Below are 26596 nucleotides of genomic sequence, written 5' to 3' on the forward strand. Positions count from 1 at the left end.
TGACTAGCTTGGAAGTATATGTTTGTTTACTTTTGTTTTCAGATTATTTAATCTATAGATACATATATCTGTGTAGACCCCCTATATGTAACACGAGTGTTTAAATAAAGGGGGTTCCAGATACCTCAGAGATTTAAAGTTTTGCTTTGTTTTGTTTTGTTTTCAAAAGTGGAATAGGTCAGTGATTTCCCAGTAAAGTCAGGAGGTTGGCTTGTTTGAGAAAATTATGTGGCTTCCCGGCCTTATATATCCAGTGTTAGTTTGAATAAGAAGAGAGCATTTTCACCGTATGCTAAGAGGCTTATCATTTAAGTCTTGTGTGTTGGTTAAAGGGTATTGATTAAAAAATCAAAAGGAGCCTAGCAGTCCTGGAAGTTTAGGAGGAGAAGTTTGTTTTCATGAGGGGAGGGTTGTAATAAGATCAGGAGCTTCTCAAACACAAACAGTGGAGCAGAGGCAGTAAACTTACTCATCGGGAGGTAAGTATTTAGAGACACAGTAACTTCTCCTACCACCATTGTGAATGGATTTCATTTTGGTAGCGTTTCCACTCCGAAATGCCTGTGGGTGCGGTGGTCGATTTCAGAAAGGAGAGGAACTTAGGGCTCCAAGGCACAGTTGAGTTTTGGGAGCCATCACTATCTGTTTCGCGATGCCCTTTGAAAGGGTTTGATGACAGTGACAAGAGGAAGGGGGAGCAAGCATGTTAAAGTCATTTGGCTACTTTGAAATCAAGGCCAGGAAGAAAACATTTTCTGGCTGTAAATCACTTACTTGTCCTACATGCTTTAAAGCATTTTCTACAAATGACTTTAACAGTTTTAGGGGTCATGCCTGGGGTTAAGAGACTGTTTGCCTGGTATATATTTCGGCGATTAAAAAGCAATACTTTATGGAGATGGTAGCATTTCTGTTCACAGTCTGTACTGCATTTATCCCATGAGCAAGGTTTGCCTCTTAAGTCAATATTGTCCATAGTGTATACTTGTTGATTTTATGGATTACGGGAACGTGATCTATTGAAAAAAATTGTACTCCACGTAATTGTAACAAACAAGAAAAAGCAAAAAGTTATGAAAAAAACAAAAAAACTTGTGAAGATTGCTAACATTTTGATGGCAGTCATTGTGCCCTGCAGTGCTCTAAGCACTTTTGCACGTATTATTGAACTTAATCTTTAAACCCGATTTGGCGAGGTAAGAATTGTTATTCTCATGTGCACCTGTTGAGAAGTGAGGCTCAGAAAGTCTACATGAGTTGTCTGAGGTCACACAACCAGCGTGAATAGTGAGCTAGGGACCGAAACCCAGGCCGAGGCCATGGTTTTGACGCCTGTTCATGGAGCCGAGTGCATTGACTCCCAGGTTTCACAGACGGTGCTCAGGCGAAGGCTGATGGACTTGCCTCTGACCTTTTTTTCTTTATAGGTGAGTCAAATCAAGTAAAAATATTTACTAAATACCTAAATACCTTGATGGCGATGGCCAAACTGCTGAAGCTGACGAGAAAGATGGATTTGGGAGCTGATTTGGAAAGTGCCTTCAGTGGCTGGTGGATGTATCCGTTTAAATCCTACTTCAGAATGGAATGGGGTCATGCAGTCATGCGCTCTCATGTTGTTGTCTTTCGTTTTGATCGATTACCAGTGTGTCAGCCGGTGAGCCACTGCTGTGGTTCTGTATGTGTTAGAGCGTCAGACGGTGTGGCTGTTTCGGTGTGTTGTGCATGGAGTTGGCTTGAACTGTAGTCATACCGGGCTTTACGTGAATCCTAGCCTCTTTCCTGTCCTGCCCCTAGTTGTTTTGTTTGTTTGTGTTTTTCTACACTTGCAGACCTGCTGATAGGCACCCAGTAGCCTTGTCTCTCCACACCCTGCACTGGTCGTCTCCCGCAGGTGTTAGAACACTGGGTTGTACCGTGGGGTGAAAGGTGCCTTGTGCTGACGATGTAAACCAGCACTGGTGGAGGGTCTGTCTTCTTCTGCCAAGGAAAGTGTTGTGTTTTTCTTGGTTTTTGTTACAGCCGAACAATTTTAATTACCGGCAGCACAACACACATTAGGAGAAAGCAAATAAACAATACAAGGCCCTTGGAGCCAGGAAGTCGCATCTCAGACTAGAAACACAGCTTTGGATTGACTTTGGGGCAGTGGGTTGCTAACTAGGGGAGCCAGGTACCAAACTGAAACCCCGTGACTGTGAGGTTCTGGCGCTTCTAGGGAAACCATTTAATCATAGGATCGTTGGAAGGGTGTTAGAAGTTGATTTTAACGCTATGATGATCAGTTTCTTTGTAATTAAATACTCAAACCGTGTCTGAAGTAACTAAGTGCTGCTTAGCTACTCTTCATTTGCCGTAGACATGTGATTAACATTTATTGACTATAATATTTTGAAACTAACACCTTGTTAATTGAAAGCTTTACTTTGAAATAATCCAGGTGATTTTGACATGAATCTTCCTAATTATGCCTCGTTTGAAAATATGATCTGTTTTCCCCCTGCCTTATAACATAAGAGGCAAACGAAATTCATTTGGAATATTTTAAAGGTTTCTTCTATTTCAAATAATTGGTATGTTATAGTAACCGATTGAAAATTATAATTGAAATGAAAATGAAAATTATAAACCCAAAGTATATAGGAGCTTTTTAAACCGGAGGAGATGGACATATTTAAACATTTATTTAAGCATTTATTAATCATACATTCTATTAAAGGCAAAAAAAAAAAAAAAACCCAACCATATTACCCTACTTTGTTAGATGACTCTTAACTGAGCAGCCTTGGTTTATGGAATTTGAGGCTTTGGGAATCATTAAATATTTATAAAGATGCTCATAGTTTTGTGTTGTTTTGTTTTGTTTTACCCTTGATTTATATAGCTGGAGATTTCTTTTTCATCCATGATTTCAGTTTTTAGGCATGATGTACCACTTATTGAAGACAAAATAGTCAAAGTAATTCTCTTCATTTTTGATAATATATTAATTTTTAAAATACCAATAATCATTTTGAATAATGTGTAGTTCTTCAACGGTTAATATCTTACTGTTGTCTCTCATAGGACCTGCTGAAGTTCCCATGATGTCACCCAATGGATCCATTCCTCCCATCCATGTGCCTCCAGGTTATATCTCACAGGTAAACCACAGGACAGGCTTCTCCACCCACTATGGGCACTATCATTGTTCCAAGAGAATATATGCTAAGGCTTCAAAAATTCATTCCAAGATTAATTGAGTTAGGGGAATGTGAGAGTTGTCGTCATTTTGGTAGCACCACATGGCCCTTCCCAAGTCTTGCTTCTTGACTTGCCAGAGAGTCAGAGGGAAAGAAACACAGTAGGACTATCAGGCAGTCCTCAGCCAAGGTGTGTTCACACTTGATTGTGCCGTAGAGATTTCCTTCCATCTGTACCACAGATTGCTGGGGGAAAAAAAAAAAAGAATTTGTAGACTTAATTGGTAAAAATACCAAAGGAGATATTGTTAAAGCAAATAGAGAATGGCCCTTTATTATCGGAGTCCCATCTCTCTGTGCCGTGGCCCCACCTGGGCTTGGTGAATTGCTGAGTATGATGTGAGAAATTGGCTGTTTGTACTTAAATTTCTCTGAAATTTGACTTTTTTCTTAAGAAAACAGCAATAACAATTAAAAAAGTAAAAGCAGTTTCAGAGGTACACTGGAGGGATTTTTTAAAATGTTCCAGGATGAACTAGACAAGGTACACCGTGTTCAGGGTGCCTGGAACGTGGGTGTCTGTACGTTACTGTCATGTCGTCCTGTGCTTGGTGCAGGGCGAGCACCTCCCTGCCCCTCTCCCTGGACAGCTTCCTTTCCAAGTGCCTGACTGTCTTTCTCTCTCTGCCCATTTTGTTCTTTTTTGTGTGATTATAAGAGCATTCTATACTCCTTAGAAAAAAAATCAGAAAAGACAGAAGAGAGACAAAAATATTTATAGTTTTACTACCCACAGAAGATAATCATTGCATTAACATTTTTTGGATTATCCTTCTGGATTTTTTTTCCTTTCTCTTCTTTCTCTGTCCCTCTGTCTGCTTTTGAAGTGGTTTTAAAAATCTATAATTTTCAGTTCTTAATGATTTTGCTAGGGTGAGAAAAATTGGCAGCTGCATAGGAAAATTGCTAAAGTGCAGGCAGGAATCAAAGATTTATCCTCCTCTGATGTTAAAACTTAGCCATTTCTTCACTGTCTGAGCCACAGTGCAGCCACTATAATTTCATTTTTTCCATCCCTACTTTTGTGTGAGCCAATTTGACATCTTTTTTTTTTTTTTTTTTTGAGTAGTCAAAATGTTGGCCCGTCTCCCCACTGTTGCAAATAAATGACTTGTTTTATACAAGTCTTTGTAAATAAGAATCATGGGGAGGAGACAGGGTGCAGAGCAGGCCCTTCCAGCCGGGACACGTGATGATGGATCACGTTCACGTCACCAGTCAGTTAACAGAAAAGAACAAGGAATGTAGAATGCCATTATGTCTCCTGCTCATTTATTTTGAGGAAGCGTTTCATTCCGTTGAACCGAGTACAGTTCTTACAATTGTGATAGCAGAAGTAACACCTTTTATACTAAAGGCCCATTTAAGAAATAGCAGTTAAAAAGTTGGGACATTCTAGTGAAGAGAAGCTGCAGTGGGCTTTTTCTTGCTGGTGGTGTTGCTGTGATCACACTAATTGCAAAACATTTATTGGGAGTCCTAGGAGAAATAGAGAAGTTTATACTGTGGTCTATTTCTGATTCTATAAAAAACTTCTATAGAAAATCCAAGCAGAAGGATTAATAGCAGAGCTGTAAACTCACTTTTGTAAACCTGAGATGGAAGTAAAACGAAGCACTTTTTCAGCTGAAAATTATGGCAGAAAATGCTAGAGGGTATTGGAAGAAGAGTAGGAATGGAATAATTTGGATTCTGAATTGAGAAAAGAGAAAAAAGGCAGTCTGTAAGGCATATATTCGACTTCCTGTAGATGGGCTCCCGGATCAGAGGATGGGCCCAGAGTTAAATGACCTTCGGTGGTAGCACTGTCCCTTTAATGATACCCGACAGGGAAGTGACCGGGTAAAACCGATTATTAATAAGGAAGAAAACTGAGAAACTGGTAGAATGCTTGTACAACATCTTTTTAAAGCTCACGTGGCACATATCCCTCAAAGAAATGAGGAGGGTGGGACCTGGAACCAGGTGTCAAATGTCTTAGGAGACTTGTTGTCACCAAGGGATCTAAGGAGCAAAGTACGTTTTGTTGTGTAGTTCTGGAAAGAAAGACACACACACACACACACCACACAGATTCTCCTCCCAGCTGGACATATTTGAGAAGTGCCCAGCACTATTCTGTCCCTATGCATATCAATTCTGCATTGGATCCCCACAGTTCTTTTCCTCAAATATCTGTGACTCCCTCATTCAGATCTAGAGTTGGGTGTACATTGCATCAAAGCAGAGTTCAAGTTCTCTTAGTGTGCTGGATAAATTTCTAATAGTTAACTTTGCTCTCCTTTTGAGGGTCACCTTTTCCTGTGGCCTGTGTTGTTACCACCTTAAACTTCGGTCCCTTGGATATGTCTGGCCTTTTCTCAACTACATACTTTTGTGCCCATTATATCCCTCTTCTTGGAATACTCTAGAGCTGTTCTTTGTCTAACAGTTCAGTCATTCTTCTCATTCAGATGGCCCTCCTCAGTGTAACCCTTTCAAGAACCCCCAACATGGAAATGGTGGTTCTGTTTTTTTCAGCATCTTTGGTCCTTCGTCTCCATCTTCAGCACGAAGTACAATACAATTTTATAACCGTCCTCAAGAACTCCTAGTGCCTCGTTGGTATTATATCTGGGAATCTAGAATACTGTCTGGTACATAATAGTAGGTACTTGATAAATGTTTTTAAATGTAAGCAGCTGGCCAAGCTGAAACAAAGTGAATGTAGCATAGATTTGCTTCAAAGATTTGAAGGTTCAAGGAGAGTAACAAAATACCTGATAGTTGGAAAAGTAGTAAGATCAGAGGGATATGTACCTAACAGGAGTGAAATTCACTGAATGTGGATTTAAGAGAGAGGAATGCCGAGACAGTGCAGAAGAGGAAAGAACAGCCTCTTCAATGAATGGTACTGGGACAACTGGATATGCAAGTGCAGAAGAATGAAGTTGGGCCCCTACTCCCTACCAATAGACAAAAATTAACTCAAAATGGGGTATAGACATAAGTGTAAGAGCTAAAACTATATAACCGGAAGTAAAATTTCGTAACCTTAAATTAGGCAGTTGTTTCCTAGATGTGACACTAAAGGCACAAGCAGGAAAAAAAAAAAGATAAATTTAATGTCATCCAAATTAAAATTTTATGTGCTTCAATCAAAACTTTTTCACCATCAACAAAGTGAAAAGGGAATTGAAAGAACAGGAGAAAATATATGCAAGTCATGTATTTCAGAAGGGACTAGTAGCTAGAATATGTAAAGAAATCCTACAACTCAAGAATAAAAAGACAGCCCAATTTAAAAATGGGTGAAGGATCAGAATAGACATTTCTACAAAGAAGATGTATGAATTTGTCAATCAGCACAGAAAAAGATGCTGAGCATTGTTAACCATCGCGGAAATGCAAATCAAAACCACGATGAAATATACTTCATGCATATATACTAGGACGGCTGTAGTTAAAAAGATCGATAATAACAAGTGTTGACAAGGATGTGGAAAAATTGGAACTGTTCTATACTGCATGTGGTGATATAAAATGGTACAGCTGCTTTGGAAAACAAAGCATTTACTCAAATAGTTGAATAGAGTTACCACATGACTCAGCTGTTCCACTCCTGTGCGTATACTCAAGAGGAAGGAAAACATGTGTTAACACAAAAACTTAGAGGTGTTCATAACAGGATTATTCATAATAGCTCCCAGATGGAAACACCCAAAGGTCCATCGGCTTTATGAATGAATAAGCATGATGTGATATATGCATACAATGGAATATTATTCAGCCATAAGAAGGAAATACTGATTAACGCTAAAATGTGGATGAACGTGGAAAATACTATGCTAAGGGTGAAGGAAGCCAGACACAGTATCATCCCATTTATTTATAATGTCAGGAAGGGGCAAATCCACAGACACTGAAAACAGGTTAGTTGTTGCCAGGGTCTAGGGGAGAGAGTATTAGGGGGTGACTGCTAATGGGTACGGTACTTCTTTGAAGGTGATGAAACTGTTCTGGAACTTAAAAACAGTGGTGATGGTTATTCAATTCTGTGAATATGCTAAAAACCACTGCATGAGATACTCTAAAAAGACAGATTTTATGGTATGTAAATTATATCTCAGTAAAGCCTTTATAAAAGAGAGAGGGGGAGAGAAGATGTGACTAGTCCTGCTAATGGTTCATTATGGTACAGCTGGGAAACCTGGGCCAGCCTGTTCTGACATGGTTGGCGATCGCAGTCGTAACTACTGTGTATGGTGTCCCCTGTGCTAAATGCTTTCTTTACTTCTGCACTTTACATATGAGGAAGCTGCGGTCCTGAGTAGAACCAGGACTGCAGCCTAGGCACTTCTGAGTTCACGGCCTGTTTCCCTCTGTGCTGTGATTTCAGAGTCAGCTTCAGAGCCTGCCTTGATGTGTATGTTTGCTTTATGTTACATTACCTTCTGCCAGTGCGAGTGCGGACGTGTGCCGTGCCTGCTTGCGCATTTCCAGTGCTAAAATACCAGCTGCTCACATAGTGAGCACGGTCCATGGTTGGAAGAAAACTGAAGAGGGAGGCAGGTGAATGATTCAAGATGTTCCATTAGTAACTCTCATCTGAGTCAATGGAGAAATTCTTGATTATAGCATTCATGACATAATTCAGTAGCTGAAAGTGCTTTAAAGATAAATTGATGAGATTGATCAAATACAAATGTCAGCAGTGAACAGATCATCTTACAGAAAGCTAAACATCGAGCGGTAAAGATAGCTCTGCTCTGCACGGTCTGGTGTTTTTTGGAGGAGGGTGTTGAGAAGGACTGAACCCATGGCCCTGAAATAATGTGGACTTGGGGTCGGGCAGGAGAGCCATGGAATCTTGTCCTTTCAACTCCGTCGTCTCTGATACTGCGGGTTTTTATATGTTACAGCGTGTGTGTATTTTGTGCTTTACTTTTTGGTGAGACGCTGGGAGAGGTATGAGGAAAAAGTAACCTGACCTTTTCAACTTAAGAGAAAATAGAGTCTAAGCTCCCCCCCCTCCCCCGCCAACTCTGAGAAAGTAGACTTAGATAAGAGGGTATTTAGTCTTATCACTTTCATCAGCATTATTTCCATTTCGTAAAAACAACTGTGAATGTGATTAGGGTTGAAAGTCCGGGGAAGGGCGAGTACTACAGCTGGGAAGAATATGGACAGTACTGGAGGAGGCCTGCCTTCAAATTCCACCAGATTTCACCATGGCTACTTTCCATGTAACTTTGGCAAGTTCTTTTCACATACTCGAGTACCTACCTGATGTGGTAGAGGTAAGGATTAAGAGGAGTGTTAGGTGAGGCACGTCGTCCACAGTGGGCATTCAGGAAGTGGGAGATACCGTTGTGAAGAGGACTGCTAGAACAATTTCAGTGAAAGTTTGGCAGACTTTGCCTTCCTTAATACATACTGAGATTGCACGGGATGAAGCAGATTTTTCCTTTCCCTGTATACTGGCCATGGTGTTCCTCAGCTTTTTTAACCTCATCATTAACTTTATGAATAATTCTATGTAAAAATTTCTTAAGCAGATGTCTTGAGTTTTATTTTCCATGCTTCCGTAGTAATTTATGAAATGTTTTTCAGCTGTTATGGGAAATTTTACGTAGACCAAAAGATTTAAGCATATGAATAGAAAAGGTGAAACATCCAAGTTAATATTCTGTCATTTAGGAAACTACTCTTAGGTTAATTGATGTAACTGAAACACTTCAGATAGAGTGTTTTTTTCTTAAAGCACAAGTACGCACTTTACCTCATTTCTTTGTTTTGGGGATTCGTTAATGGGTCGGTACCTGTTGAAATTGTATATATTTCATTTCCCTTGACCGGGGAGAAGCAAGAAATGTGTTGAAAAATGCATTTAAATTTTGGTTGGTCATTTTCCAGTGGGGATTGTTTCAAGAGTTGGCCAGAAATCAGAGCTCCTGTGAAGAAATAATGGGGTCTGTTAGATGGAAACCATGGAATGCTTTTCCCCATTTTGCTCAGCCAGGCCAGCTGAGAGCTATAAATATTAGCCTCAACCACTTCCTTTGGATAATTACAACCTGGGATTAAACCAATGCTGGGTTCCACCTTCAATACTGTGAAAATGATGAGCAGAAAGGAGCTCGGGGATTGCCCTGAGCCTTGACAGTCTGAGAATCAGACCCCTTTGGTAGCCAATGATAAGAGAATTAGTGTCTCTTTCAAGACTTTAAGTCCTTGGGAAGAATAGATTTTTTTATAGGAAGTTAGGAAAATTTCCACAATGGGCAGAGTATGTGCACGGCAGTCGGGAGCTTCTGTGGAAAAGAGCAGAGAACTTACATGTTCGTTCTGTTTGAATTCCATTATTAACAGATTCACAGCAACTTTCTTTTTCGTTTTATGGCTTATTTTGTCTGAGGAATGAATTACAGACAGGGTTGGCAGCGCAAAATTAAAGAAATGTACCAGGGACGTACCCTCCCTCAGAGCACGGTGTGAGTTTCTTCTTTCTGAGCTTTTTTCTTTGTCTCCCTGTTCTGCCTTCTCTCCTGAATTTCTTCCGTTTCTCAGATCCTGACATTGTGGCATAAGAGAACGCAGGATTAACAGAAGGAAACGTGAGCCCGGTGGGCTGTGTCCAGCCCCTTGTGTGATTTTAGGAATTTTTTTTCAAATTTTTATTTAAATTCTAGTTCGTTAGCATGTAGTGTAATACTGATTTTAGGAGTGGAATTTAGTGATTCATCACTTACATATTAGGAATATTTTAAAATTATTTGGGTGTTCCACTTGTTTGTTTACTTGATTGTGGGCCTTCCTTCCCTTTAGCGCGTAAGCTTCACAAGTCCAGCGCTCCTCTGTGTCCTGCATCACTGGGTCTCTAGTTCCTTGAAAGGTGCCCAGCACATACCAGGCATTTATCGCAGTTTGGCTGGCTGGCTGGCGTTGTTTTGACCTTATAGAGAGAGGAAGGGAAAGGAAAATGTTGGAGGATCTCTGAGGTTTTTTCCGGATCTCAATTAGGTGATTCACTCTACTGTTCATATTGTTCCTTAAAAAGGAGACTAAATGAGAATATAAGTAAGTTTCCACGAGCAATACCAAAACTGTGGCACCCTCTCTTAGTGTTTAGTGTTCTTTTGACGGAATGCTGTCTTTTACTTCAATAGGAAAATGATAGTTGATTTTCACAATAATATTGAGACAAGGGCGCCTGGGTGGCTTAGTTGGCTAAGTGTCTGACTCTTGATTGAAGCTCAGGTCATGATCTCAGGATCCTGAGACTGAGCCCTGTGTCAGACTCAGTGTGGAGTCTGCTTAAGATTCTCTCCCCTCTCCCCTTTCCCCTTCCCCCCTTCTCTCTCTCAAATAAATACATAAATCTTTAAAAAAATAATGTTGAGGGGCACCTGGGTGGCTCAGTCATTAAGCATCTGCCTTCGGCTCAGGTCAGGGTGCTGGGATCCAGCCCTGCATCGGGCTCCCTGCTCTTCAGGGAGCCTGCTTCTCCCTCTCCCACTCCCCCTGCTTGTGTTCCCTCTCTCGCTGTCTCCCTCTCTGTCAAATAAATATATAAAATCTTTAAAAAGAAAAGAAAATAATAAAAAATAATATTGAGAGTCGCATGTAGAAATGACTTCTGAATCAGTAAGTGTTAAATTATACACATAATACTATATTTAACTTTATTGCACAATTTGTCTTTATAAATTAGTAACCCACGTTTGTCATATATAACAGCCTTTTTTGGAAAAATACCTTTGCTCAACTTGTGTACAAAACTTTACCAAGGTTAGGTGGATTTTATATTCCTGCACACTCTTTGAAATCCATCTGGTTTATGAAGTTGGACTTAGAATTATAATATACTTATTTTGCTCTGTGATAAATATGATCTGAGTATCGTCAGCACGGATTCCTAATCCTTGTGCCATGGAGCCCATTGGCAGACTGGTGAGGCATTTGTGAATGTAATACATAAAATTCATAGATACAGTCTAGAATAGTCTATGTTTCCGTGGGCATGAGTGTGCCTGAGACGTTCGAGAGAAGAGATGTGATTGGCTGTCTCTTGCGCGCAGGTCCACGGAGACCGCCAGGCCAGCACACTAACCACCCGCAGACTCCCACAGTGATGTCTTTAGTAATGCATTAAAGGCAGCTCAGTTTGGCACAAATTACACCATCAGACGTCTACTCACCTATTTGTCTTCTGACAAATATTCTGTTCCTTAAACCAGCATTTCCATTTAGTCTGAAATAGTTGGTCCGTGTGACTGATTGAAACTCTGTGGATGTAACTATTCTCGCTGTCCAGTGTGCTTATGTGCACATTGGGGAGGATTCGATTTGGGTTTTGATCTCAAATGTGGTCCTTTTTACTATTTAGGTTGGTGATGTACAAGAAACTAGGCTAGAAAAGGCACCGCATTTCCAGAGTCCTTGGGTGTGAATCTTGACAAGCGCTCACCTGGCCTTAGGTTAAGTTACTTAATCGCTCCTAAAGGTACTTCACCTCGAATCGAGGATGGTGGTGTTGCCTATGTTAGAAGTTAGAGGTTTGCTGCATATTATGCAAGTTAAGTTTTGTGCCAAATGCTTTATAAGCTGTTAATTGACACACAGATCACAGGCATTGTTACTGTCACCTTTCATTGTACACCAGATGAAGCCATTTGCCATTTTGCCGTCAGCCGCAGCACAGTGCTGATTTGTGCTTGGAGGAGGCCTCTGGCTGTCTGCAGCGTCTTGAGACCTTAGCTCTTCCGAAGCAGGGACCTCTGTCTCCCTGTGGGATCCTCAGGTTGCGGCAGCTGAGCCTACGATGTTTCTCCGATCTGGCTGGGCATCCTGTGTAATTTGGGGGGTCTTAGGTCGTTGCCAGTGTCCCCTCGACTACAGCATTTGCACGCTTTACCAAGCTGATGGGTTAAAGAGGTACTATAGGCCATGTGCCTGTTTCCATCCTCCTCTCTAGCTCTCAGTGGTCTTAGTTCTAAATCACTGGGTAGTTATCCAGAAAGAGCTAGTTGTGTTTAGTAAAGCACTAAATATTGATTTTATTTATATGGTGCCTTCATTGTGTTTTTTCCAGGTTCAAGATTTAAAGAAGTGTGAGTGGCTTGACATGTTTCTGTGTGTGTAAGTGTTGGCATATATAAAGCCAGCAGCGGGGCTGTGACTGTTTATGAGGTTATTTCCTCATACTGGTCACCTCTGGAGCAAGCCTGTGTGTGAGCGTCATCCAGAAGTACTGAAGACAAACGCCACGTAATTGTGACCCCCAGAGAGGGAAAAAATAAGATGAAGTCAGAGAGAGAGTTAAACCATAAGAGACCCTTCATCATAGGAAACAAATGGAGAGTTGCTGGAGGTGGGGGGAACGGGGTAACTGGGTGATGGGCATTAAAGAGGGCACGTGATGTCATGAGCACTGGGTGTTATATAAGACTGATGAATCACTGAACTCTGCCTCTGAAACTAATAATACATTATATGTTAATTAAATTTAAATTAAAAAATCCTTAAAAAATTAAAAAAAAATAAACTTAAAAAAAATAAATAATTGTGATCTCCTGTACAGCAACCTCAGATTTGTATCCGGATCTAACCATTTTCTGCTTAGTCTATACTAGCCATTGCCTGGAGCTGGCATGTGGGTTAAAAATTAAGGACCAGTGGAAAACTGAAGGTTTCTAGATGTAATGAGTGTGTAGGTAAAAATATTTGGGGAATTTTTGTTTATTCGTGTATCACCTTATTACTTAAAACCTTACGTTTAGTTATCGATAAAGTAAATGAAATGAGTTGTTTAACCATTGGCAAGAACTGTTTGAGAAAAGTAATTGGAACTTTCATTTCTTGATCCAGGGAAGGATATTTATTATCAATCTGTAGCTCTTCTGCAGAATAATCTTATGATACCATTGAAAGGGTTTTTAGAAGAAACCCAGAAACATCATCAATGATTTATTTTTCCTTTTGGCTACAAAACTAGCCACGCTGTATGGCAAAAGGAGCTGGTCCTCAGCCTGCTAGAAAGAGCAAATAATATTTCATCAGTGTTAGCCATTACGGATAGGAAGAGTAGTGAAAATGGGAGGTAGTGTTTGGTGTTTTCAACCACAGTTGTAATCATTAAATTTGTAAAGACAGGAAGAAGTAAGTCAGGAGATTTGGGAAATACATTCAGTTCTGCCACCCTTTTTAAGTCCAGTAACTAACTTCTATCAAATGGAATGACTGCCTGCTCCTGTAACTTTTGGATTGCTCTTTGAATATTCGTTTATTGCCAGTTTTCACTTTCTTCTAATGGCACTTGGGGGTGGTTGTGGGAGTTTCCTCCAGGATAGCAAGAAGGGGATGGGCTAGGGGAAGGATGGTCTTTAAGTTTCAAATCTCTGCCTTCCATGGAGAACAGACCTGCTTTTACTCTTTTATGCTGTTCACTATATTAGAAAATGCCGAGTGAAGCATTAGCGCAAGAAAGAAATGTGGGAGCTAACACTTTTGTATGAATAAAATTTCTCAGCTGCATTTGGGATTGAAGTAGAACTTATATTGGAAATGTACATTTGTCCCTGTCTTTCTTTTGGTAAAATCACATTTATGTAAAATAAGAGAGTCAGGAGTGACAAGTCTGGAATTAATTGGGTTTAGATTAAATGAGATTTTAGAATAGGATGTACTTACCTGAATTAAGGGAGAAAATTTGATAAGGAATTTGTAAATAAGTCTTGGTGGACATCAAATCAGAGTCATCTTCCCTCTCTCCCTCTCTCCATCCCTTCTTGCTCTTTCATTTATTTGTTTACTCAGCCAGCATTTATCAAAAGCCTCCTGTGTGTCCAGGTGCCCTTGGGGGACTTGGAGTGCGGGCAGGAGACAGATCTGTGACCTCTGCTGCAGGACGGAGGTGCTGCGGGGGCAGGGGGCACCAGGCTGGCTGGGAGAAGCCTGGACTGTTGGCCTGCCCATTCCACGCAGGGGTTTTGTACTGCCTGGCCTTTTCTTCTCCTTGTTCACTGCTTGCGTGCTTAGTTTTAGCGGAGACTTCTTCCCTTCCTGGAATAGCCTGGGAGCCCGTTTCAAGTATGTTGGCAGCAGTTAGGAATTGAGCTGGAGCCTGACTTTCACGAACTCATTTGGTCCCAGTTTCCTGTGTGCAGGCAGCTCGGTGTTCTTGCCGCTGCAGCAAGCTGGCCACCCGGCCTCACACGCTGCCTGAGTGCGTGTGGGTTCTTGCGTGTCCGTGCGCATTCTGCTCCACCCGCCCCCTGGATCATTCTCGGCTGTCTGCAGCAGCCTTTTATAAAACTTCTCTTTTGTTACCTACCATTTAAGCTCTTCTTTTGATTGTTGTTGCTTGCAACCCAGAAGTAGAAGGGAGAGAGTTGGAGGAACAGAGGAGTTAATTAGAATTTCCTGTGGAGGGGCGCCCGGGTGGCTCCGTCGGTTAAGCGTCTGACTCTTGATTTCAGCTCAGGTCATGATCTCAGGGTCGTGAGATCGAGCCTCATGTCAGGCTCCGTGCTCAGCGGGGAGTCTGCTGGAGACGCTCTCTTCGCTCTCTCTCACTCTCAAATACATAAATAAATCTTTAAAAAAAGTTTCCTGTGGAGCATTTTATTTCAGTAAGGGGAACTACCTTCCTTCTCTGTTAGCTACGAGAAAAGACGCTCAAAATATAAGTGTTGTTAAGAGATCTGTTTTAATTCTTGGGACTCAGAATCGTTCCCTCTCTTCCCCCATCGCTCTCTGACCTTGGGCCAGTTGCCTGAACTTTCCCGAGCTTCATTCCTCTTCATCTCTAAAATGGGGATAACTGGCCATGCCTCATAGGATTGTTGGGAGGAGTTAATGAGGTGTAATCTTAATAGCAGTAATGGCTAGGTAAGATTTTTCTTTGAGGTGCCTGTAGCTGTTCCAGGACCTTAATGTGTGTTGCCTTATTTCAGACAGAGGGTATTAAAGCAGCGCAACGAGTAGTCAGTAAATACTGGTTTGTCTGGAATCCTTTCACATCTCTTGAGAACCCAACTATTCTGTTTCCCGTGGTTCATTATTCACATATTTATTTCTCAGCATACCTAACTTCTGTATAATTCTCCACATAACAAAAACTTTGGAGTGCAGACCAGATCAGGTTCTACAGCTGAACTAGTTGTACATTTGAATCATGCCGTGCCTCAGTTTCCTCATGTGCGACAGGGATGCAAACATCTGTGTAGGCGCTAAGGAAGTTAAACAGATAAGCCATGTCCCCCCCTGGCGGACCCAGCCCTGGCTGTGAGTTTCTTCCTCTCCCTCTCCAGGCTGCTCCCCTGACCGCTCCCTTTTGCTCTCCCCCCTCCCCCACCAGCGACGTTATTTTGTTTTAATGGTTCTCTTGGTCATACTTACGAAAACACTGGTGTGCTAGGACAGAGATTCTCCCTCTTGGGAACACCTTGTTCTCCAGCCTCTCATCCTTGTGTCTAGATCTCCGCTTAGGAAGAATACTAGACACGTACAAATTTCTCAGTATTTATATATTTTTAAAGATTTTATTTCTTTATTTGAGAGAGAGAGCACAGAGGGACAGAGGGAGAGGGAGAAGCAGAGCCCGACACGGGGCTCCATCCCTGGACCCTGAGATCACGACCTGACCCGAAGGCAGATGCTTAACTGACCTACCCAGCCGGGCACCCCTGTGAACCACATTTTTAAACAAAGAGCAGTATTACCACGATTTCCCGAGTTATTATTTTGTGCATTTTTATTGCTCCTTGGACTGTCTTATTCTTGGGAGGAGCGTAGGCACAATTTCCTCAGCCGTAGATCAAAACTGAATTTGATCATTAAATATATTGCAGTCTGTGTTATGGAAGAACAATGAACAAAATATTCAGCATATTTATTTTTGTTTCTGATTATTTCAGAAATATTTTATTTTTGTTTCTGATTATTTCAGAAATATTTAATATTTGATTTCTTTAAAATATTTTTAATGATGAGGTAGGCCTTGACTGGCGAAGGAGCAGTTTTCTGAAAGAGTCCCATTACTCAAGCACATGTAAATAGATGTCTTACACAAATACCGCAGAATAATTTAAGATAATTGGGGCTGTCAAACAATTTTCATATATGTAGGCAATTTGTGGTGTCAAAAAGCTATTTGGTTTTCTGACTGGAAACCTATTTTTTTTGTGAAGGGTAATTTATGCATCAGATTTATGATTTTTTCAAATTAACCATAATACTTATTCTTACAAAATACAGTGGCAAAAAACTAATGTATTAGTTGTGTATCTCTTATATTTTTGGGTGTTTTTCCCCCCTCTCGAATTCTTTGTTAGTGCTTTTTGTTCACCTCATTTTTTTAAGTGCTTTGTTTTTGTGATGAAATTAAACTAATTTCTTCTGGCTATAAGTGCTCCTGTTTACAAGCCCAGAGCTCTTCCTATTTAGCGAGGGCCCAGTTCTTGTTTTACTGCATTGGCTGGGTCTGTGTGGCTGGCTCACCATTGGAAGTTTTACAATAATGAAAATAATGAAAGTTGCAAATTTCAAGAAAACAGATACTTTGCTTCTGTGGACCTCCCAGTGTCTAGCACAGGATTGACTTGAAGGTTCTGTGAAAGAGAAACAGCTGGAACATACCTTATTTTCTTCTTACTAGTCAGTGGCAGAGTCGGGGAGAAAGAAGACTATAGAATAAAGACAGATAGTAAGAAATCTGTACACATGCAAAAATTGAACGAAGTGCACTACCAAATGTCCTTTTCACGTGCTGCATTTTTTTTTTGAAGATTTTATTTATTTATTTGACAGAGATAGAGACAGCCAGCGAGAGAGGGAACACAAGCAGGGGGAGTGGGAGAGGAAGAAGCAGGCTCATAGCAGAAGAGCCTGATGTGGGGCTCGATCCCAGAACGCCAGGATCACGCCCTGAGCCGAAGGCAGACGCTTAACTGCTGTGCCACCCAGGCACCCCTCACGCGCTGCATTTTAGATGATATAGAAGATGCCAGCATGTACATTAGAATTTCTGACGTCATAGCTTAAGCATCATTTCACCTCTACCTTCAATTGACAGCTGTGCCTTCGTAAATGAGGTTAATGTGATTAGCTTGCCAAAACCCAGAAGTTACATTTATTAAAGAGTACATAAAAAGCCACATCTTGAGCTCTAGTAGGGAGTATGATGCAGAATCTTAATTTTAAGGAGTTAATATTGTTTTCTTAATGAACTGTTAACATAGTGGTTAATTCTGAAACTGTTCTGTTAATTGGCTCATTAATAAACATAAAGATTTTTGCTTTCTTAACATAAAGATGAATGGCTATTTATTCAAACAAGACCTTTCTTGTACACTCACGTACAGGCTGACATTGATAAACTGGACGTTTTGTATCAAACAGTATTTTAAAACACAAAGCTTATTATAATTTTTTTTTATTAGAAGTTTTAGACATGATTAAGTAACTTTATTTTGGCCTGTAATCAGCCTCCCGAGGTGTAATGAAATCCATTTCAATATACAAGTTTAATTTTCAATGTTTTTTGGTGGTGGTTGTTTTAAATTTTTTTTAAGCAAGCTCCCTACCAGCATGTGCCTGATTGTCTTAAATACTTGATTAGGCCAGCTGGTCTCTTTGGCATCTAGGTTTACTCTTAGGCCCTGACCCAGGGGCCTCTCTCTGAGCCGTCCCAGCAGCAGTACCAGTTCTTTCAGATCCCTGAAGCAACTCTGACTCTGCCTTTCCCTGCTCCTGTTCTCGGCACGCCTCAGCTTTCCCTCTTGATTATGGTATCTGTTGTATTATTTCTCGTCTTGCATCTCAACAAAAGCCTTTGTTTTGAGAGCAGGTCGCGTGGAGTTGGCAGAGAGGCAATAAACGTTGTTACTGTACTGCCTCAGCTGCCTCCCTTGGGGATTAGAAGGCATTTGAAGAACATGTGGAAAGAGTGTTGATGGGGCTCCCTTTGCTCATAGCAGGTCCCCCGTCCTCATGTCTCCCTTCACAGCACCCGTTACATGGTCAGGACATCTTGGAGCAAAGGTGTCTGTCGTGATTTGGTACTGCTCGAGTTTTTTATTGGTTGGAATCCCCTCATTTCATCCGCATCCTTGGTCCCAGATTAAATGAACCTTTGGCACGAGAAACAAATAAACAAATCAAAAAATGGGCAGAAGATATGAACAGACACTTTTCCAATGAAGACATACAAATGGCTAACAGACACATGAAAAAATGTTCAAAATCATTAGCCATCAAGGAAATTCAAATCAAAACCACACTGAGATACCACCTTACGCCAGTTAGAATGGCAAAAATAGACAAGGCAAGAAACAACAATTGTTGGAGAGGATGTGGAGAAAGGGGATCCCTCCTACATTGTTGGTGGGAATGCAAGTTGGTACAGCCACTCTGGAAAACAGTGTGGAGGTCCCTTAAAAAGTTAAAAATTGAGCTACCCTATGATCCAGCCATTGCACTACTGGGTGTTTACCCCAAAGATACAGGTGTAGTGAAGAGAAGGGCCATATGCACCCCAATGTTCATAGCAGCAATGTCCACAATAGCTAAATCGTGGAAGGAGCCGAGATGCCCTTCAACAGATGACTGGATTAAGAAGTTGTGGTCCATATATACAATGGAATATTAGTCTGCTATCAGAAAGAACGAGTTCTCAACATTTGCTACAACATGGACGGCACTGGAGGAGATAATGCTTAGTGAAATAAGTCAAGCAGAGAAAGACAACTATCATATGATTTCTCTCATCTATGGAACATAAGAACTAGGATGATCGGTAGGGGAAGAAAGGAATAAAGAAAGGGGGGGTAATCAGAAGGGGGAATGAAACATGAGAGACTATGGACTATGAGAAACAAACTGAGGACCTCAGAGGGGAGGGGGTTGGGGGAATGGGATAGACCGGTGATGGGTAGTAAGGAGGGCACGTATTGCATGGTGCACTGGGTGTTATACACAACTAATGAATCATCGAGCCTTACATCGAAAACCGGGGATGTACTGTATGGTGACTAACATAATATAATAAAAAAATCATTAAAATAAAAAATAAATAAATAAATGAACCTTTGGTACTCCCCTGGCCTCTGACGTTAATGTTCCCTTTGTTTCCTAAAGCTCTTGTACGAATGGAATGGTCATGCTAAAGCAGGAATCGGTCGGAAGTCGTCAGGCCGATCTGGAAAGCTCTGCCCTGTAGTACATTTCTGTTGCTCAGAAATCTCTTCTTTCTGGAAAACCACTGAACCCTTAGTTATATTCAAAGTCATTCCTCAAATCAACTAAATCACACATTAAAATTCAGTTGTCTTAGTTGAAGTCTTCAGAAGTATTCTTCCAAGTCTTCTTGGAAAATTTTATGAGACAAACAAGATTTATTATCAAGCCATTGATCTCTCCAAAAAGTTTTGTGTAATTGAATCAAGTGGTTGGTGAAAAGTTTATTTTCATAAATTTTAATTGTTAAACATTATTATTTCTAAAACTCATTTAAAAACTGGTTGAATTAGAGAACCAGAATTCAACATGCACCAATTTTTTATTCCTTGAGGAGAGAAAATTAAATTAAGGAAAGTAATTAAACAGTATATATGTTCACAGGATGTTTGTTAATAATACATACGACATTCTTCTTTCTGCTCTTTTCTTTAGGTGATTGAAGACAATACTGGAGTCCGCCGGGTGGTGGTCACACCCCAGTCCCCCGAGTGTTACCCTCCAAGCTACCCGTCAGCCATGTCTCCAACCCATCACCTACCCCCCTACCTGACTCACCACCCCCATTTTATTCATAACTCGCACACGGCTTACTACCCACCTGTTACTGGACCTGGAGATATGCCGCCTCAGTTTTTTCCTCAGCACCATATTCCCCCTACAATATACGGTGAGCAAGGTGAGTAGATTATTGCTGGCATTGGGAGCTCTTGAAACTGGGCAGTAGCTTAGGAGAACCAGAGAGCCCTTTGTTTCTCCTGTAATGAGCCTGTCGAAGGGGATCTACGTGCTGTTGAAAGCTCACGAGAAATTCCTAGCTTCCTTTGTCTCCAAGTGTGTCTTGCAAAGATTCCTTTGTGGAATCTTTATATTTTCCAAGATTCTGCCCCCTGTTCCACCCACTGCACAAAGAGAAGGGGGTGGGGTAGTAAGAAGCAAGTGTAGTAAGAAATAAGTGGCGTGTGCTCTGTTCCTGTGTCCCATTTACGTATTTGTATGTGACGGTGGCCCGAAGTTCAACTTCGGCACATTGCTGCCTCGGCATCCGGATGGTCTAGCGGTAGCAGGGAAATTAAGTGTTTTGTGCCCAACTTCCAGTGATAGAAGACTCTGAGGTCTCAGTAATCCTTCGTTTTCCCGGATGCTCTGTGTTGTAGTCTCAGTAGAACTCAGAAGCCCCTCGAGGTGGTCCTCCTGATGCCTGTTTTTACTTTAGCCAGTTTCACTGGCTGGTAGCCAGATACTCACCTTGACGTGAAAGAGTCTCAGACATGACGTCCTTCTAGTTTCGGCCTTGGTGTTGGTTTAGTCTAAGGCCTTTTTCTATCAAATTGGATACCAAGAAACCAGATAATTGACGTAAAAAATGAAACTTTGACGTCTAACGTGTCTAAGGCTTTGCAAAGTGATTTTCTTCTCTGCATTGAAGCATTTTATCACTTCAGACATTTTTTATATTGGTTCAAATACGAGAATTGCTGTTACACCATAGCGGATTGTCACTTCACTGTCTCTTATCAATCATGTATGTACATATATATATTTTTCCCTGTATGTTTATTTCACATTGTAATTTTTTTTTCTTAACAAAAGAAAAATCTGAGGTGGTTATTTTAAGTGGAATATCCTGTCCCAACTTAGGGATCGAATTTGATTTTGTTGTTTTGGTTTTTTTGTTCGTTTAGTAGTTAGAAAGAAACTTAATATAAAATTCAAAAGAATCAAGTGCTGTCATAGCGGGGTATGGAGAAATGATGGCATCGAAAACTGCATCAATATAATCTTCCTGCCTAGTGACATAACTAACACCCCAAAACATAGGAGATGCCATGATTTGGATAAAATCTGAAAAAAGTAATTGAATGTCATTTTTAAGAAAGTATTCAGTGCTTCGACACAACGTATTAGATATTTGAGTATTGTCAGAGTTGTCTGATTTGGTCCGAGCTTAATGACCAAAAGCCTGGGTGACTGTCTAATTGCTTGATGAAGGGTGTGTGACCTGCCGTGTGCTGGCGGTGTGTTAGTACGATGCCGCATAGTTACTGTTTGTAAATGATGTCCTCGGCAATTCTAGACAGCAGTATGATTTAAACGGTCCTTAGAAATAAGAAAAAAATAGCGTCTTCGTTTCATAGGGTGTTTTGGTTTAATTTCATTATAATACCACAGTACAATAATGTACAAATGAAAGTGCCTCATTGATTTCAAATTAAAGAAAGCAAAAAACAAAATCCTTTTGCTTTATAGATAAAAAGCCCTTTATATATTCCCTTACCGTACTTCTCAATGCACATATCTAAAAACAATGTAAACATTTAATTTCCTACACCAGAGGAGTAAAGTTTCAGTATGTTTTAAAAGATTATTATATTAGTGTCCATGGTGAATATCTTAAATCTCAAGTGTAACGCATTGTGATATTTAAAACATTTACTCTCCTTTTTGTATATTTGGATATGATTTAATTGGGCATAGGCTCTTAGATCAAGAGAGTGAGCATGGGGGGTGGTGCAGAGGGAGAGAATCTCAAGCAGACTCCTCGCTGAGTGGGGAGCCTGACGTGGGCCTTGATCTCATGACCCTGAGATCATGACTTGAGCCGAAATCAAGTCTGACGGGTTGCATTTGTTTTTTCACATTCTTTAGTGCAAATTGGCTACCTTGTGAAGATTTGCTTTTTAAAGATCTTCCTTAAGCAATGTGAACAGAAAGAAAAGTGGAGCTTTACCATCCATCAGTTGAAATGTCAGTTAAGTTATGTAGGGTGACTGTACATTCCTAGTATGCTTAAAACAGTCCTGGTTTAGGTGTCTTGTCCAGAGCCATAATTAGGAATGCTACCTTCCCACTCTCAGAAGTATTCAGTTTGGAATGCTAATTTATTTGGTCATTCTATACATATGGGGCCCTTTTTTCTTATAAACATTTAAGGACCCAATCTCTGTGTTATATATTGTCATTTTTATTGATGCCTAAATACAATTTTTGATTTAACATTTTTAATTTAAAATAAATGTTTTCCCCTAAGATCTGAAATTGTTTTGTGGGCTCCCATTCTTTTATTTGGAGCCACTTAAAAATCTACATAGTAGGGGCACCTGGGTGGCTCAGTCAGTTAAGCATCCGCCTTCGGCTCAGGTCATGATCCCAGGGTCCTGGGATCAAGTCCTGTGTTGGGCTTCCTGTTCAGCAGGGAGTCTGCTTCTCCCTCTGCCTCCTCCACCTGGTAGCTCCCTACCCCCCCTTCCCCCCACTCGTTCTCTCTCCAATAAATAAGATCTTAAAAAAAAAAAATCTACATAGTGAAGCCAGGTGACATTCTTAGTCGGTTTGTCTTGCCTCTCGATGACGCCAGAATAGAAGTCTAAGACCACAGCCTATTATGTGCAGCACCAGGTTGCAGAGATGGCTTCTGTCTACCCCTGTCTCTCTTTGAACATCTCCCCGGATTCTGTGAGCTTTGATTATTTTTAGTGGAAATTTTTCATCTCATCATGTTAGTAAGTTTTATTCAAACGTTGGCTCTTTACATTTTGACTGATTTTGACAGGAAAATCAAATTAAATATAAATTCAACTAGATTATGAACTCTTCATGGACAGGAACTTTGTCTTCAGTATTTTCCATAATTTCTGGAACATTCATGAACACACAGTACAGTTATTTGTTTTTTCACACAATATAATTTTTAATGATTATTCCTCGATTGGTTCAAAATGAATGGGAACATTTTAAACATGTATTTTATATATATGTAAAATTAAAAATATTTACTCTAGTAGTTTTTTAAACTTCTTCTTTCAGGAGCCAGGTCTTTTGACCATTTAAAATTTCTTATTGAAAATGTAGATTCAGGGACGCCTGGGTGGCTCAGTCAGTTAAGCATCTTGCCTTCAGCTCAGGTCATGGTTCCAGGGTCCTGGGATTGAGCCCCATTGGGCTCTTTGCTGAGCAGGGAGTCTGCTTCTCCCTCTCCCTCTGCCTTCTGCTCCCCCTGCTTGTTCTTTCTCTCCCTCCGTCCCTCTCTCTCCCTCTCTTTAACAAATAAATAAAATCTAAAAAAAAAAAAAAAAAAAAATGCAGACTGAGCTTATATTTGTCACCATCTTCCATTTCAGAAATTATACCACTCTACGGCATGTCAAGCTACATTACCCGGGAAGACCAGTACAGCAAGCCTCCGCACAAAAAACTGAAAGACCGCCAGATTGACCGCCAGAACCGCCTCAACAGCCCTCCGTCTTCTATCTACAAAAGCAACTGCACACCCGTGTACAACGGCTACGGGAAGGGCCACAGTGCCGGCGGTGGCGGAGGCAGCGGAGGGGGCAGCGGTGGCGGGCCAGGGATCAAGAAAACGGAGCGGCGAGCAAGGAGCAGTCCAAAGTCTAATGACTCAGATTTGCAAGGTAATGTGCAGAGATGTTTGCTGTAAAGAGTGAACCATGGAGCTGGACATCCTAAAAGAAACATCTTGTACATAACAGTGTTATTTCATGGTCTTCCTACTAGGAATGACTGGTTAGACCCTCTCTGATCGTTTTCTGAGTAAGGGTAGAATATCGTATCCTCTTTTTTATTAATAGTTTGTGGCAGAAATATCTTTTGGTCACAAGTGCCATGTGACATTTTACATAAGCTCAGTGACAAGTATCCGAACGGGTTTTCACATTAGCCCACTTCCTGTTGTTTCACTCCAAATAGACAGGCAGGGAGGAGATCCAAAGTAAAACGGTCTTTCTAAGAAGTAGAACGGGCTAGTTTAACTCTGAAAATAATTATACCTCATAAAACCAGATGTAATTGCTTGGTTCTGTAGTGAAATTTATCATTGTGGAATAGGAATGTATTTCTGCTTAGTTGAGGCATGAGTTCTTATTTAATGCCCCCTTTGCATTCTGAATAAAGTGTTCATTGCCCAAGAATGAGACGGAAGAAATAAGGTCACCGCATATGAGACATCAGCTCCAAAGGGCATGTGTTCTTTTGTAGCTGGGTCTTGTGGCTATAGATCGGTTAATTTGGGGAAGAAGGTATATGTGCTTTAAATCAAGTTTTTAGCCAAGATTTAGAAACCACCGAATTTTGATGCCACAGGAGTTAAAAACAGGCTTTTATATGGGCACGTAAAGAAGGCTGACTTAATTGAAGCAGAATAAGGTAACATTTCAAAAAGCAAGCTGAGTTTACAAATATAAGTATGTAAAGATATGAGCGACTATGAAAGACAGAATAAGAAGTGATTATAGCACTCATTAAATATACTCCATTTTATCAGACCTATCCAGATAGGAAGAGGGACTCTGTGTGTGTGTGTGTGTGTGTGTGTGTGTGTGTGTGTGTGTGTGAGAGAGAGAGAGAGAGAGAAAGAGAGAGAGAGAGGAAGTGTTTGTGAATGACAGAGATGGATGTCGTTCATGTTTGGTTGTGTAGGGAAGACTGGACTCTTTTGGGGCTGAGGAAACTGAGGTAGAACCAGCCATTGGCAATAACATTTTCCCCCATTTTATTTTTGAGTGAGTGAATTGTAACATTAAAAAGAGGAGTAGTAAGATACAGTAAACAGTGACCAGTAATTTCTCTGAGTAAAATGTGTTATAGATTCTTTTAATTTTGTTCTTTATTTTTTCCTATATTTTTCCAAGTTTTATGCAGTTATCATGCATTTTTATCTTACTAAACAAGGCATAAACAAGATATAAGAGACCCAAAGTTTAAGAGGCCTTTAAGTCGTTTTTTAGGTATAGTGCTATTTCTCCATTTAAAGTAAGTTTTAGTCAACTGACAATACAAACTCTTGTTTGAACTTAGATGACTGGCAGTGTTAGACTTTTTAACTATGGGCATGAAAGGGAATTCACACAAAAAAATTAGAAATAAGTTTTTCTAAAGAGAATTTTAGTTTATAAAAAAGAGAAAAGGAACATAGAAGCAGTCTTCAGAGAGCTTAATGAGGTTTGAACTACCTTGATTATTTGATTCATTCTCTAGTAATTTTTTCCCTGTCTTGCACCAACAAAGATTTCAGACAGATGACATAGATACATATGACAGAGTCAGAATACATTTGAGTAAGATCAAGGGGCAAAGAGAAAAGGAAAGAAAATAAGATAAATCAGGGTCACAGTTAGTAAATAAAGCTAATGTAATTATGGATTAAGTATGGCAAAAATAAATATCTTCCTTATCTATGCAGTTATTTCATATCACATGTCTAAATGTGTAAGTGCCTCTAGTTTTTAATATACTCACAGCTGTAAGAGAGGATATGGATTTGCACTGCAGTCTATACTGAAATGTTTGCTAACATCTATATATTTACAAACATTTGGGCCTTTTAGGTAATGAATGAGAGTATAATTATTTTGAGCACCTTAAGCTCTTTGCTATTATGTAGAAAACATGGTGATGATAGTAACAAGTGAGATCACTTTCGCTATGCACTTAGAGGAATGTGTGTTTTGCAATGAAAAATTAGAAGAAATTTATTATATCAGCTTTAGTCTGGACTCGGTCTGTTGCTCCTTTTCTCATTGCATTTTTTTACGTTCTCAAAACCACTCAAAGTGCAACTCTCCACATGGTTTAGCCATGAAGTAAAGAATCAGAGTATTATGTTTTCTGCCTCATTTCAGTAAGGATCTGAGGGGTTTACATGTTGGATTTAAAAACTAAGTATTCATGGGGCATCTGAGTGGCTCAGTCGATTAAGCGTTTGCCTTCAGCTCAGTCATGATCCTGGGGTCTTGGGATGGAGCCCTGCATCGGGCTCCCTGCTCAGTGGGGAGCCTGCTTCTCCCTCTGTCTCTCCCCCTGCTCGTGCTCTCTCACTCTCTCTCTTTCAAATAAATAAATAAAATCTTTAAAAAACAACAACTAAGTATTCACTTTCCCAAATGAATTGAAAACTTAGGTCCTGACAAAAACCTACACCCAAGTGTTTATAGCAGCAGGATTCATAATTGCCCAAACTTGAAAGCAACCTCAGTGTCCTCCAGTAAGTAAATACACTATGGTGTATGCAGACAATGGAATATTACCCAATGCTGTTGAGGTATAAAAAGAAATAAAACCACCTTAAATGCATTATTACTGAATGAAACATGCCCGTCTAGAATGACCACATTCCAAGA

At 40.4% G+C, this 26596-nt stretch overlaps 1 protein-coding gene across 3 annotated transcripts in view; it reads left to right on the forward strand.

The window, feature by feature from the left end:
- FNDC3B (fibronectin type III domain containing 3B) overlaps positions 1–26596 on the forward strand; it is a 339246-nt gene that overhangs the window by 178007 nt on the left and 134643 nt on the right. For all 3 annotated transcript variants that reach the window (XM_045788650.2, XM_045788651.2, XM_045788652.2), the window contains 3 exons: positions 3067–3143; positions 19896–20139; positions 23582–23872. In XM_045788650.2, the coding sequence (XP_045644606.2) occupies positions 3067–3143; positions 19896–20139; positions 23582–23872 (612 nt within the window). The remainder of the gene's footprint in view (positions 1–3066; positions 3144–19895; positions 20140–23581; positions 23873–26596) is intronic.

This window comes from Ursus americanus, chromosome 4, assembly GCF_024610735.1.
Source record: "Ursus americanus isolate L20-20 chromosome 4, mUrsAme1.1.p, whole genome shotgun sequence".
NCBI lineage: Eukaryota > Metazoa > Chordata > Mammalia > Carnivora > Ursidae > Ursus > Ursus americanus.